Genomic DNA, 13935 nt, shown 5'->3' on the forward strand with positions numbered 1-13935 from the left:
AAGATGGCTGGAACGTCTTCGTCCTTGAAGGAATACTCTCTTTGGAGTCTCGGACCCGAAGTCTTTTGCTGCCTTCGTGATTGCTGTTGTGACGCTTGATTAGCACCACCAGTAGCTGCAAGTGTTTTGCCCTTACCACGAGAGGCGAAGTTTGAGTCCAGAGGGTTAGCCGTCGGTAGGTTCCTCTCGGCCTTCTTCCTTCTAAGGAATCGCTCAGCCTGCTCCCCTCGGGCCTTCAGATCCTTTCAAGTGTTTTCACGAGAGGCGAAGTTTGAGTCCAGAGGGTTAGCCGTCGGTAGGTTCCTCTCGGCCTTCTGGCCTTCTAGGAAACGTTCAGCTTGCTCTCCTCGGACTTTCAGATCCTGCCACGTTTTGGACGGTGCTGTGCCCATTGCTTCCAACACACGTCCAACGCGAGGTTGTTGTGGCAGGTTTGGAGGATGAATTCCTCGGTGATCGGGTCCCGGCAATTCATCGCCTTGTTCCGGAACCTTTTGACGAAGGTATCGACTAACTCTCCGTCCTTCTGCTTCTCATCGAGCAACGATCCGATAGATATCTCGGTGTCGTCGTCGAAGAAGTTGGCCAGGAACTTGGTCTCCATGTCATCCCAGCTGTTCACGCTGCCTGGCTTGAGGCGGCGATACCAATCGAAGGCGGCTCCGCGAAGAGTGCCGACGAATGACCGCACCATCAGAGGCTCATTACCAGAGATCACCCCCAAATGCGATTTGAAGTAAATCAAATGCTGGGTAGGTGAACCCATCCCATTAAACGGCGTGAAGTTAATTAGATTAAACTTCGCCGGATATGGGATCGATTCCCATTCTCTTGGGTATGGGCACTCTTTGCTGGTCATGTTGGCGGTGACCCTTGGAAATTCTCCGTCTTTAAACACCGTTCTTCTTTGCCGGAAACGCCTATACCTTGGTTTTGGCGTTTCGGTGCCGAGCCTTTCGACCACTGAAATTCTCTCGGGGATTACCTTGATGCAGTTGCATTGAGACAGTACCGCCCGAATGAGCTTTGAACAAGGGCACTGAGTTTCCTGTTCTCGGGGACTCCTCTTTCTGGTTCTGTTCGTACCCCCAGCACGATAGTACAACTCGTCCGTTTGAAAGTCAGAGGAACCTATCGTGTGCGGGCACGACTTCTCAGGTATAACATTATCACTATCAGATGATAATGTTTCCATCTGAGGGCGAATTGCCTTCCTTGGACTTTCAAGAGTCACGAGCCTTGAGACATGCCTTTTTGGGTGTGAATTCTCAGCGGGCTCTTGGACCTCAATGCGCAAATTAGCGCGCGCAGTTGCCTTGAGCTCCTTGTCATGTTGGAGGTAGCGGTGACCCCCAGCGTGTTGATTCGTTCGGGGTTTTCTTAGTGGGCCCAAACGTTCTTGGATCGGAGCTTTGCTTCGCTCATCGGGAATTGGACCGAGGCGCTCCAAGTCTGGCTTTCTTCTTCGGGAGGATTCTGCATGATCTCCCGGAGTAGCTATGGGAATTCTCGGCGACTTAGCTGGGTTCGCCGGAGGTTGAATTTTGGTTGGAGGCTGCAGTTGCTGCTTTTTGGTCTGAACCCAGCTTCAGACTTCGGCCTCCAAACTTTGCGAGTTGGTGACGGCTTCTTGGCCACTTCTTTCTGCAACTTTCTACGGGCTTCTTCGGCTTGAGCCCGTGCCTGCGCTGATAGTGCGTGGCGTTTGCGGATGCGTTCTTCCAGCGTCGAACAATTCCGTTTGACACGGATCCATTCCATTGTTGGCGGCTTGGAAGAGGTGCCGTTCATCTGTTGTTGAGGCTGTTTGCCTCTCTTGTTCTTCAGACCCGCGTTGTAGCGGACTCCGTCGGTGGACTCCATCGCTTTGGCGAATTGTTTGGCCAAGCGTTGGCGTTGCCTTTGGCGGGCTCTCTTTGAGAGAGTCACCGCTCCTTTGGTGACGGAGGAATTGGTTGGAACCAGCTTGATCTGGTTGGAGATTGGTGGAGCCTCATCTGACGCAACTTTGGCGTCAATCGAGATGAGGTCGTCGTTGGTAGCTTCAACTTCTTCGTACCAACGCACCTTTCTGTTGGAAGAGAACTTGGACTTCTTGGACTTGCGGGGGGAGGTCGATCTAGACGAGGATGAAAGGTACTCCTCGAACTTGGTCTGATCGAACTCGTATTCGACCTCCTCCACGACTTGTGCTGATCGAACTCGTATTCGCCCTCCTCTACGACTGGGATCAAGATCCGCGGCTGCGACGCTCCGATCTCGGCAGCGAGATCGGTGGCTCCCACTGTGGTCGCCAGATTGTTCGCTGGAAAATTCGTGTCTTTCTTTGTTATTGATTCCATTATCATCTTAAGTTACAACTTTTTGAGTTACAAAAGATCCGGTCTTTTTATAAGATCCGGTTACAACGAAAATCAAATAAAAATAAACAAAGATTACAACTTTTCTCCTTTTGTGTCGAACGAATCGCGAGCTCCTGTTTTGCGGTCGCTCGCTTTGTGGGTTCTTTGCCTGCGCCGGGGTTGTTTGCCGTGGACCACCGCGCGATCTAGATCCGGTCGGATCTACGCAGTACAACGGGTATTATTTCACCAAGGAAATAATAGCCGGGGAGGATTGTTTCACCAAGGAAACAATCGTCCAAGTCTCGGGATCTAAGACCAAGCTTAGATCCGGAGTACGTATGCGTAGATCTGAGATCCGGTCCTCTCGAACACCTGCCTTATTTGACGTTGATGATCGCCGAGCACCAGATCTGAAGGAGTGAGTCCCCGAAGTCCCAAAGTTTCAATCTTTTTTAAGTTCCGAGTCTCCAATCCAGCAGGGCTTCGCCTCTCTCCAAAATTTCCAACCTTCTCAAATGACAAGGGGGTGGCCTATTTATAGGCTCTCAGGACAGTGCCCGCAAAAAGAGAAACGTCGGCCACCGTCGGCCACTGTCGGCCACCTCGAGGTGGCCGGCACTGTGCCGAGCCACGGCACTGTGCCTAGCCACCTTGAGGTGGCTCGGCTCATGGCCGAGCCACCCCAAGGTGGCTCGGCCACCGAGCCACCTAGGTGGCTCGGCCGAGCCACCACTTGGTGGCTCGGCCACCGAGCCTCCTTGGTGGCTCGGTGAGCCGACCTCCAGGTGTTTGTCGTTTTGCCTCTTTGTGCCCGTTTTCCGGTTTTGTAGTTGATAGGTTCTGATTCGATTCGCTGATCTGATTTGGCAGTAAATCCGGATCCCGATTAGGCAGTACATCCGCTTCTGAGTTGGAGTCCGAAACCGATCTTGATTCGATCGTCATTCGTCCGAGTATGCCTTTGGTTGGATGACTCGTTGACTCTTCGAACACTTGGCTTGATCCCGCACGCGAATGGACGTATTCTGTTGTTTGCGTGCAATTAGTCAATCTCGTCGCCTCGTTGGTTTGTCGGTTCGTGCCGAGCTGAGCAAAAGGGACCTATAAGCAATTTTATATGCCTACACATTTCAGCTTCTCGCTACTCAACCCACGGAACCGTAATCTGCCACCTCCACCCACGACCCTCCTTGGCAGTCACGGCCGAACACAACGTGGTCCAGCCCTTCGATCTACTAGCTAAGAGCTAACTTCTTGGCCACCAATCCTGGTCCGCAACAATGGATTATGGACAGCGGGGCGAGTCACCACATAACGTCGGACCTTCAGAACCTCTCACTACATGCACCCTACAATGGCTCAGATGAAGTAATTGTTGGCAACAGGAATGGGATGCCTATCACTCATGTCGGTTCTGGTAAACTCTCTACCACGTCTTGCACCTTTTCTCTTCACAACATTCTATGTGTTCCATTAGTTCGTCAAAACCTTGTTTCTATCTATCAATTTTGTCAATTTAATAAAGCCACTGTTGAATTCTCACCCACCTATTTCTATGTTAAGGATCAACGTACGGGGTCAATTCTCTTCTAGGGTCAATCTAAAAATGGTATTTATCACTGGTCGTCTCTTGTTCCTGCGTCGTCCGCCACCTCCCCTCTCTTTGCATTCTCGGGTGTTAAAGCCTTTCTGTCTAACTTGCATGGGCGGCTGTAGCCGTCTAAAAATACCTATAGGTATCCACACACAGCTCGGGACAGAGAGAAGGTGATGAACGCCATTATCTAAATCAAAGAGAATTATCTGATACCGATAAGCGAATCAACGAACTGTTGATGACGTGGCCCGCACGCTCACTGGCCACCAAATCAGTGAACCGACTGGCCCGTGCACTCATCGGCCACCTCCAAGTGGTCCGTGCACTTTTCAGCCAGCTCCAAGTGTCCCGCGTTCTCACCGGCCACCATTAAGTGTCCCGCACGCTCATCGGCCACCAAAACAGCGTACAAGTCAACGAAACGATGAAATATGTGTAATGACGGAACAAATGAAAATCTGGAAGACTAAGAAATCCGATGGCGGCCGAGTCGCATCGAAGCGGCTTGGTTGATTGAACCAGTGGTTCGGTCCATAGCTAGGTCACCAAGGGTGGCTCGGCCAAGGCTGAGCCATCGGGTGACGCATCGGCCAAATTTGATCCTGTTTCGGTTTTGACGTTTTTTCTTAAGATTTATTTATTCCTGAGCATTCCAACTGATCTGATACTATGGTTAATCAGTTATTAACTGAAGATAAGGAGGAATCCCTTGTTTTTATCCAAAACCCCCCAACCAAAGCCTATAAATACGAGCTCGGGTGCTCATTTCTCCGAGAGGAAATCAAGAGGGCAAGGTGCTTTCAAAATTGAGAGTGAAGCCATGAATTTCAGAGGGTTAGCAGATCTTGGCGAAGTTTCTCCATAAATAAAAAGAGAGTTCAAGAGATCCGAAACCCCTTTCCCCTATATTCCTCCGGATTTAAGTTTGGTCCTAAATCTTGAGAAGAGCCGTGATTTTGCTTGGTCGAGATTACCGCTGCTGTGAATACTTCCTTTGTGAAGTAGGAGCTTTGATTTTTAATCTGTCAACCGGATCTGATCCAAGGCGGTCCATGGATATCAACGTCCCCGGCACAGGCAAAGATCTCACGCAAACAACAGGTAATAAATATCTGTTGTGTGTTGTTTGAAGGAATTGTAATCTTATATTTTTATTATGTAAGAAGATCTTATAAAAAGATCGACTTTTTATTTATTTGAGTTTATTGTAACGGCTAAAGTTGTAATAGATTCGATAACAATGAAAATAGCAATTTCTGACCCAAACAGCAGCTAGGGCATCCTTCCAGTCAAATTCTCAATAAAGTTTTAAATAAATTTAGTTTAGATACTACTGGTGTTGCGTCGTTTTTATCAAATTGTAATGCCTGTCAGTGTAATAAATTGCACAAACTACCTTTCTCTGTCTCTACTATTGTCTCCTCTCATCCATTACATGTTATTTATTCTGATGTTTGGACATCTCCTGTCTTATTTGTGGATGGTTTTAAATATTATGTTGTTTTTATTGACCACTTCACGCGCTACTCCTGGCTATATATGTTAAAACAAAAAGCCCATGTCTATTAGACGTTTCTTTCATTCCGGGTGTTGGTGGAAAAACAATTTTCCACGACCATTCAGACTCTCAACTCCGACAACGGGGGTGAATACAAAGCACTTACCCCATTCCTCAACTCCGTTGGTATATCTCACCTCACCTCCCCGCCACATACCCCTGAACATAACGGCATCTCCGAACGAAAACACTGTCATATTGTAGAGATTGGTCTTACACTCTTGCATCATGCCTCAATGCCCCTCTCGTACTGGTCCTATGCCTTACCTGCTGCCACCTATCTCATAAATCACCTTCCATTACACACCCTTTCAATGAAATCACCGTTTGAGTGTCTCTTCTCCACCACCCCAAATTATGCCAAACTTCGAGTCTTTGGTTGTCTATGCTATCCATGGATTCGTCCCTACGCTTCTCACAAACTACAGACCCACTCCACTCCTTGTGGTTTTATTAGGTACTCTGTTACTGAAAGTGCGTATCAGTATCTTGATCTCTCTACAAACAGTGTTTATGTCTCCCATCACGTCAACTTCGTTGAGTCCTTATTTTCGTTCAACTCTCGGTCATCAGCCTACCCCACAGGTACTACCCCACCTACTGACCTATCGTACTCTTGGGATATCCCTCATCACTTTGTTCCCCAACCACCTCTCGTGTACTCACCACCCGTCACCCCATCCTCACCACAAAGCCTAAACCCCACTGCCTCAACCCCCGTATCCCTACTATCCAGTCCAGTGACTCACACTCTATCCAATCCAACACCTCTGCTCGAGCCCTCCCCACCCCCAATCCCCTATTACCCGAGGCCCCACCTCCACCACGTACTATCACCACTCGGTCAATGAATAATATCTCTAAGCCTATTCAAAAACTTAATCTCACTGCCCAACTTCCTCCTCTTTATGAAACCCAACCGACAACTGTGTCACAGGCTCTTTCTCATTCCTCTTGACGACAAGCCATGTCCAATGAATTTATGGCCCTTGTTCGCAATGGAACATGGACATTGGTTCCCCCATCTCCTTCTCAAAATGTTGTAGGGTGTAAATGGGTCTTTCGTATCAAAAGAAAACCCGACGGTTCTGTGGATAGGTACAAAGCCTAGTTAGTGGCTAAGGGTTTTCATCAACGGCCTGGGGTAGACTATAGAGACATTCAGTCCAGTTATTAAACCAACCACTATCCGCCTAGTTCTCTCACTTTCGGTCAGCCAATCATGGCCTCTTCGGCAGCTTGATGTTAATAACGCCTTCTTGCAAGGCACTCTCCATGATCAGGTTTTCATGATGCAACCGCCAGGGTTTATTGACAAGGATCACCCTAACCATGTTTGCTCTCTCTGAAAAGTTCTCTATGGCCTCAAGCAGTCTCCAAGAGCTTGGTACCAAGAGTTGCATGACTATTTACTCACTCTTGGATTTTATAACTCTCTAGCATATGTGTCTCTGTTTATCTTCTCTGATGCAGGTACCACTCTCTATATTCTAGCCTATGTGGATGACATTATCGTCACTGGTAATAATCTGGCCCAACTTGACTCCATTATTGCCTTACTTGGTCGTCGTTTCTTCATCAAAGATCTTGGTCCACTTCACTTCTTTTTGGGTGTAGAAGTTGTCCCGCATTCTCTTGGTGTTGTTCTGTCTCAGCACCGCTATATTCTGGATCTTCTCACATGGATCAAGATGGTCGCGTCCCATCCTGTCCGTACCCCCCTAGCGATGGTGACCTCGCTCCGACATGACAGTGGTGTACCACTCTCGGACGGTCGTGACTACCGCAACATCATAGGCAGCCTCCAGTATCTTATCCTCACCCATCTTGACATCTCCTATGCTATCAACAAGTTGTCCCAGTTCATGCAAGCTCCAACCACTGATCACTTGAATGCTGCAAAACGGGTCCTTCGCTATCTCCAAGGGACTATTGATCAAGGTCTTCTTCTTTTTCGTCAAAGTCCTCTCTCTCTCTCTTCTTGCTTACTCGGACACTGACTGGGCCGGTGATAAAGATGATTTCTCCTCCACCAGTGCATACATCATTTTCTTGGACCATAACGCTATCTCCTGGAGCTCCAAAAAGCAACGCACTATTGCCCGCTTATCCATAGAAGTCGAATACAGATTAGTGGCGTCCACGACTGCGGAAACTAGATGGATCCTCTCACTTCTTACATAACTCGGCATCACTACCCCCCTTCAACCTATGATTTATTGTGACAATGTTGGTGCCACTTAACTCTGTGCCAACCCAGTAGTCCACTCTCGAATGAAACATGTCGCTATTGACTATCATTTCATCAGGCAACATGTTCAACGTGGTATTATCCGCGTCTCTCATGTCCGCTCCGAAGATCAACTCGTTGATATGCTTACAAAGCCGGATTCGGATCCTCTCCACTACAAAAAAAATAGTGGAGGGACCACTACATAATCAAAGCCATTGATTATCTAGTTGATGGTTATGATTTTTTCTTTTAGTACAAATTAGGAATGAGTGTAATACACGGGGGTATGGTAAGTGTTACATTTAGATTGTATCATAACCGCCTACTAAATAATCAATGCTTGAGATTAAAAGTAGTGGTCTCTCCACTACTTTTTTGTAGTGGAGAGGATCCAAATCCTACAAAGCCTCTTCCATCCACGTAGTTTACAAACCTATGCACCAAGATTGGACTATCTTCCAGACACTCCAACTTGCGAGGGCATGACAGAATATAATATTTGATGGAATATAATATTTCCTACCATCATTGTTTATCTTATTATGTACCATGTATAGTTGTTACCTTGTTTATCTTATTACCATGTATAGTTGTTACCTTGTAATCTACTTACCATGTATAGTCGTTACCTAATAGGTCTCTACCTTTGAGATCTATAAATACTCTTGTATTCTCCTTATATCAATTCAAATCGAAAATTATATTCTTCCTTTTATCTCTTCATATATGAGATTGTATTATGTTTGAATGACTGTGAATGGTGTAAAATCAGGTTTATGATAACTTATGGGGAGTTATTCCTTGTCCAGATATATGTTGTGCTGGCCTAGTTGTATCTCGACTGATATTTACTTTAATAAAATTATGTCCACATAATTTCCTTTAAATTGACTGGTGTTATTTATGTTTAAGCTCACCTGACGATCAGAATTAACAGAATGATAGTTTAATTAAGTTGATAGGGCACGTAAAGTAGTCAAACAAAAATACCATTACGGCGTAGGCACATCGATATGTATCGTTCACACAGGCGTTTCATTCAACGGGAGATGGTAGTAAAATGGGAGTCACAAAAGTACGATCTTCTAACTTGACAATGAATTTGACATACTCTGACCTCAGGGATCCCCGTATCTAACAAATAACCAAGCTCTTAATCGTCAATTTAACAAGTATTACTTCGTGTCCGAGCGCAAAATAAAGCCCAAAGACGTGGTTTAGATTTGGGCTAGGTGAATTCACAGTTAAGGCCCAAAAGGGAGGTGCTAAAGCTTAGCCTAAGCCCTTCTGACGGGAACATGCGTCACTTCCCATAACACTTTGTAGATACTAGATACCAACACGCTAAAAGGGCAACCCAGGTTACATACATGCGCGCACAAAACATGAAAAAGATTTGAGTAGATACAAGCTTATGAGTTCGTACACGATGAAAAACCGTTCATTACTTTTTCGTTGTGAATATTCTAGTAAAATAACTCGTAGTTAATTTTTAGGTCTGAAACAACAAATTTTATACACAATTGATCAGCACCCCTTACCCTTTGCAAGCTCAGGTATGAGCTTCAACACAAATTCAAGCTCAACTTGAGAGAACCGTGGCCCCACCAACAACTTCCCTTCATCCTCTCTGCCTTCATCTTTCAACCCGGCAAAGCCAGAAACAACCTCCGTAATCTCCTGAACCCTGTCAACAATCACCCCATCGATCCCCATCAAATTCTGCAACCAAACAATCTCCCCAATATTATTCAGCTTCCCGTAACTCATCAGTCCAAGCCCAGCCTCCCTAACTTCAGATATCACCGACGGTTTCCTCATCAGAGCTCTAACTTCCGACACGATCCCCTGCAACCCGCACTCTCTGCACAGTTTCACCGCCTCCTCCAAAGAATTCCTCCTATCGTCGCCGTAGATTTCTACACCGCCATCAGTAAGAAAAAATACAGGGTATAGATTTTGAAGCCCCCTAACTAGCCTGGCTGCGTCAGGACTGAAAGAAGAGAAAATAATCTTTCGATCTCCAGAATATTGATACACGCAATTTAGCACGATTTGTAGACTGTGGATCAGCTCTTCGTCTTTGTAGGCGACTTCGTCGTCGAATTTGAGCTCAATATTGAAACCGAGATGGGGATCGACTTTGAGGAACGCTTCTTGCAATGTGCAAAGAGGATTTTCGTGATTTTCGACCGACCAATCGAGGATTTCCCCATCATGGGTTTTTCTAAGAAGAGCTTTTGAGTTGTAGGAAAGAAACTGATTAAGTGAAAGATCTGTAACTCTTTTTTCGCCTTTGTTTTTTGCGAGGATGAAACTGTCGTGAAAGATTATTGGGTGATCGTCGCTGGTTACTTGGACGTCGAACTCGATGAATTGGATCGGGAATTTGCCGGCTTTATTGAAGGAGAGGATTGAGTTTTCCATTGTTGGGTTTGTCGAGGAGAGCGAGTTCATGCCATTTCCACGGTGGCCGATGACCGTAAAGTTCGATGATTTGAGAGTTTTGGGGAGAAAGGGAGAGGACGTGGAGATTTCATGGACTTGGTCGAGGGCGGGGACGTCGGAGACTTGAAGAGTTTTGAGAAGCATTGCTATTTATTTTTCTCCCTTGTTCTTTGATATTTTCGTAGGGGGAGCCGTAATTTGGATTTTGGACTTGGGAGGTGGTTTGGTTTGAGAATTTATACCATTTAGACGGGAGGGGAATTATAGAATATTCCGATTTTGAATTCATGTGTACCGGAGATGCGGAGGTTTATGCTTTGGGATATTCTTTTGGGTTATTGGGTTCTTTATTGCACTTTCCTTGAGATTCAATACAACAATAAAGAATATTCACGTGGTAGAGCTGGATAGCTGGAGTCTAGTCGGACTGAGGTTCACGTGGTAGAGCTGGATAGCTGGAGTCTAGTCGGATTGAGGTCCCAAGGAGATTCGAATATGCTATTTGGAATCCAGTCAGACTGAGGATTGGAAGAAGTTGGAGTATAGCTATCAAAATAGATTCGCACTAACAACCAAAAAAGACTAGGAGCTTGTTTGCGAAGAACCGAATTTAATTGCGTGGATGAAGTCCTTTCATTTCGCATAAACATAATTTGATCTTCTCCGCTATAAAAAAAAATACATTAAAAACACCACTATTTCTAATGCAAATTGTTGAGCTGTGATACATTCTAAATCTAACTCTCACTCACCGTACTCTCCTATACCCATTCCTAATTTGCACTAAAAGATAAAAATCATAACCATCCACTATACAATCAACGGTTATGATTAATTAGCAGTCCCTCCACTATTTTCTTGGCAGTAGAGAGAATCCAAATTCATATAAACACCTCTAAAATAGAAATTAGCTGCAAAACATCTATGATTTCAGCGTCTTAAAAAGAAGTTTATATTCCAATAAGCCACCCTTGTTGGATTTAAATCCAATATATGGGCCAATATATTAAATAATTTTGTATAATGTGCTGTCAATTAAGATTAGCCCATTAAAGTGGTCTAATTTAGGGTTTTGACTTTTAATGCATCATTAAAGTATGAGACTCCTATGTGTAGAGACCAAAATATAATTGTTAATTTTATGATGGGCTGAATTGATAATTATAAATAACTGAAGAAGTCAACTATTAAAAGAGTTGTGGTTCCCCAAATCTCTGCGTACAGTTTCTTTCTGATATCTCATCTTCAAAAAGTTACAGAGAAAATAAAAAGATTTCTCTAAGGAGGACATATGTACAAGATTTGGAATATCTACATCTTTACACATCCTAGTCCATGGATTCAGGCATGATTCCGCATCTTCTTAATTCTCTCAATAGTTTGATATGGACGATCTTGGGTTTGATTAGGGTTTCATCTTAAAACAAAAGTTATTTTTAATATCTAATAATTGGTATCATAGCGGTGTTCAAATTAAACTATTGAGAATTAATTTCAATTTGTGATGTGATTCTCTTGTATGTTCTCAAATCTAACAATCCATCATTTTTGATTTTTTTAAATTTGAGAACACAAGTTGGTAGCTCTTCCTCTTATATTTTCTTCATGATTTCGGATTCAAAAGGGTTATTATATTTTTAATTTTAGGAATCAGGTTTAGAAGAAGTCATGTTTGATTGAAAACTATGGTTTGATCATCATGTCATGAATATGCATAAATTTATTGAGAAATTTGGATGTTTCGATTTAATTTTTATTATGTATTCAAAATTATTTAATGTTTGGATTTGGATCAAAGGCCATCAAAGAAAGATTTCATGTCAGAAATAAACATAAAAAAGGGAAGTTACAGCCCTGGATTTCTAGCTCTACAGCGTTAGATTTCCGGCGCTACAGCGCCGTTGAAAAAAAAAATACAAAGGAGAATTCAAGTCGCCACCCCCATAACTGGCCCATTATAGAAAAGGAGAATTTAAGTGGCTGCCCCCATAACTAGCCCGTTATAAAAAGAAAGGGAAGTTTAAGTGGGCGACCACCATAACTGGCCTATTTAATAAAAAACAAAATAAAAGAAATTGGCGAGCCAGCAATGAGCATCGAAGCCCAATATAGGGTTTGGCTTGCATTTATAATTTATTTTTCTTAATTGGACTTGGGCTCACCTACAGTGTTGGGCTGGCATTAGGAATTTATTTTATTTATTTTATTTATTAGATTCAAAATTTTGGCATTAAAGTTTAATAAAGATATATGATGTATTGAAAAGAATTGATTGAAATAACACGTTATCAAAGTAACTTCTCTTATGTAGATCAATTTATTTTTAAATATCAAAATGGTAGTGTGTATATGGTTCATGTAAATATTAATCAGCCAAAGAAACGTTAATATTTGAATGAACCATATGCATACTTGTGGTGATAAATATGGAAAGTTATTTGGCTTTACATGTGAACAATAAATCGGGTCCAATGAAAGGTTTATTGTTTGACATGTATTATTGTCATTGTTTGATCACTACACTAAGAGTACCACTTGCAAATTAATAACTCTGTCCAAACACTAGATAATAACATTGTGTTAGGTATCTTGAGATGGATATTGCTAATTTTGAATTCATAAAATTTGATTTGGTTTCTTATGTGAGCTTATTCATTTCTTATGTTGTCATCTGATTCAGCTGTTAGTTCTACTTCAAACATCATTATCAATATTAATTCTATTCCTATGCTAAATGACACCAACTTCAAGTTATTGCAAGAAAACATTATGATAGTTCTCGGAGTCATGGATCTTATGCTTGCGTTAAGTCTTCCTTCTCCTGCACCTCTTAAGGACAAAAGTTCCACTGATGATAAAAAGGACATATAATGGTGGGAGAAATTAAATCGCTTTGTATGATGATCATGAAGAGGGCCATTCCAGAAGCATTCATGGGGCACTATGTTTACGAAGATAACTGTCGCTAAAAAGTTCTTTGAGGACATTGAGAAAAGGCTTACAAAGAATGAAAAGGCTGAAACTAGTACACTTTTGGTAAATTTTATCTTAGTTAGATACAAATAGAAAACAACATTAGGGAGTACATCATGGAGATGTCTCACATTGCTTCAATCCTGAAAGCACTTAAGCTTAAACTCTCTGAGAACTTGCTTGTACATTTAATTCTTATATATCTTCCTACACAATTCAGTCAATTTAAAGTGAGCTACAAATGTCAAAAGGAGGCTTAGTCTCTTAATGAGATCATCTCACATTGTGGGCAAGAAGAGAAAATGTTGAAGCAAGAGAAGACAAAAAGTGTTTATTTGGCTAGTACTTTCAAGGACAAAGAGAAGAAAAGAAAGAAAGATAATGAAGCTGCTGCAAAAGCTTAACCACAAAAGAAACAACTTAAGACAAATAATAGAGATTGTTGTTTCTTCTGTGGGGCTGCGGGACATAAGAAGAAAAACTGTACCAATTATCACGCATAACATGTAAATAAATATACACTTTTTAATTTTATTTGTTCTGAGGTTAATTTATTTTTTGCACTTAAACACACGTCATGGTTATATTTTGCCGCCACAACTAACAGTAGTGTGTCTACGTAGGATTGCCTGAGCTGTCGAAAGCCAAGTGATAGTGAAAGATAAATATATGCGGGGGATGGCAAAAAGGTTAAAGTTGAGGCAATTGGAACATTTAGGTTATTGTTAAAGTCTATTTATTATTTGGATTTAAAAGAGACTTATGTAGTACCATCATTTAG

The 13935-nt window shown here is 43.0% G+C and overlaps 1 protein-coding gene across 1 annotated transcript; it reads right to left on the reverse strand.

Annotated features, from left to right (window-relative positions):
* Positions 9109-10397, reverse strand: LOC109850481 (glycerophosphodiester phosphodiesterase GDPD2-like). Its single transcript, XM_020420494.1, has one exon. The coding sequence runs from the start codon at positions 10323-10325 to the stop codon at positions 9261-9263; it is 1065 nt and encodes a 354-aa protein (XP_020276083.1). The 5' UTR covers positions 10326-10397; the 3' UTR covers positions 9109-9260.

The sequence above is a fragment of the Asparagus officinalis genome, chromosome 7 (assembly GCF_001876935.1).
Source record: "Asparagus officinalis chromosome 7, Aspof.V1, whole genome shotgun sequence".
NCBI lineage: Eukaryota > Viridiplantae > Streptophyta > Magnoliopsida > Asparagales > Asparagaceae > Asparagus > Asparagus officinalis.

Bases quoted from the DNA above. Each gene is read 5' to 3' on its own strand.
- LOC109850481 (XM_020420494.1), bottom strand. From the start codon at position 10,325: ATGCTTCTCAAAACTCTTCAAGTCTCCGACGTCCCCGCCCTCGACCAA.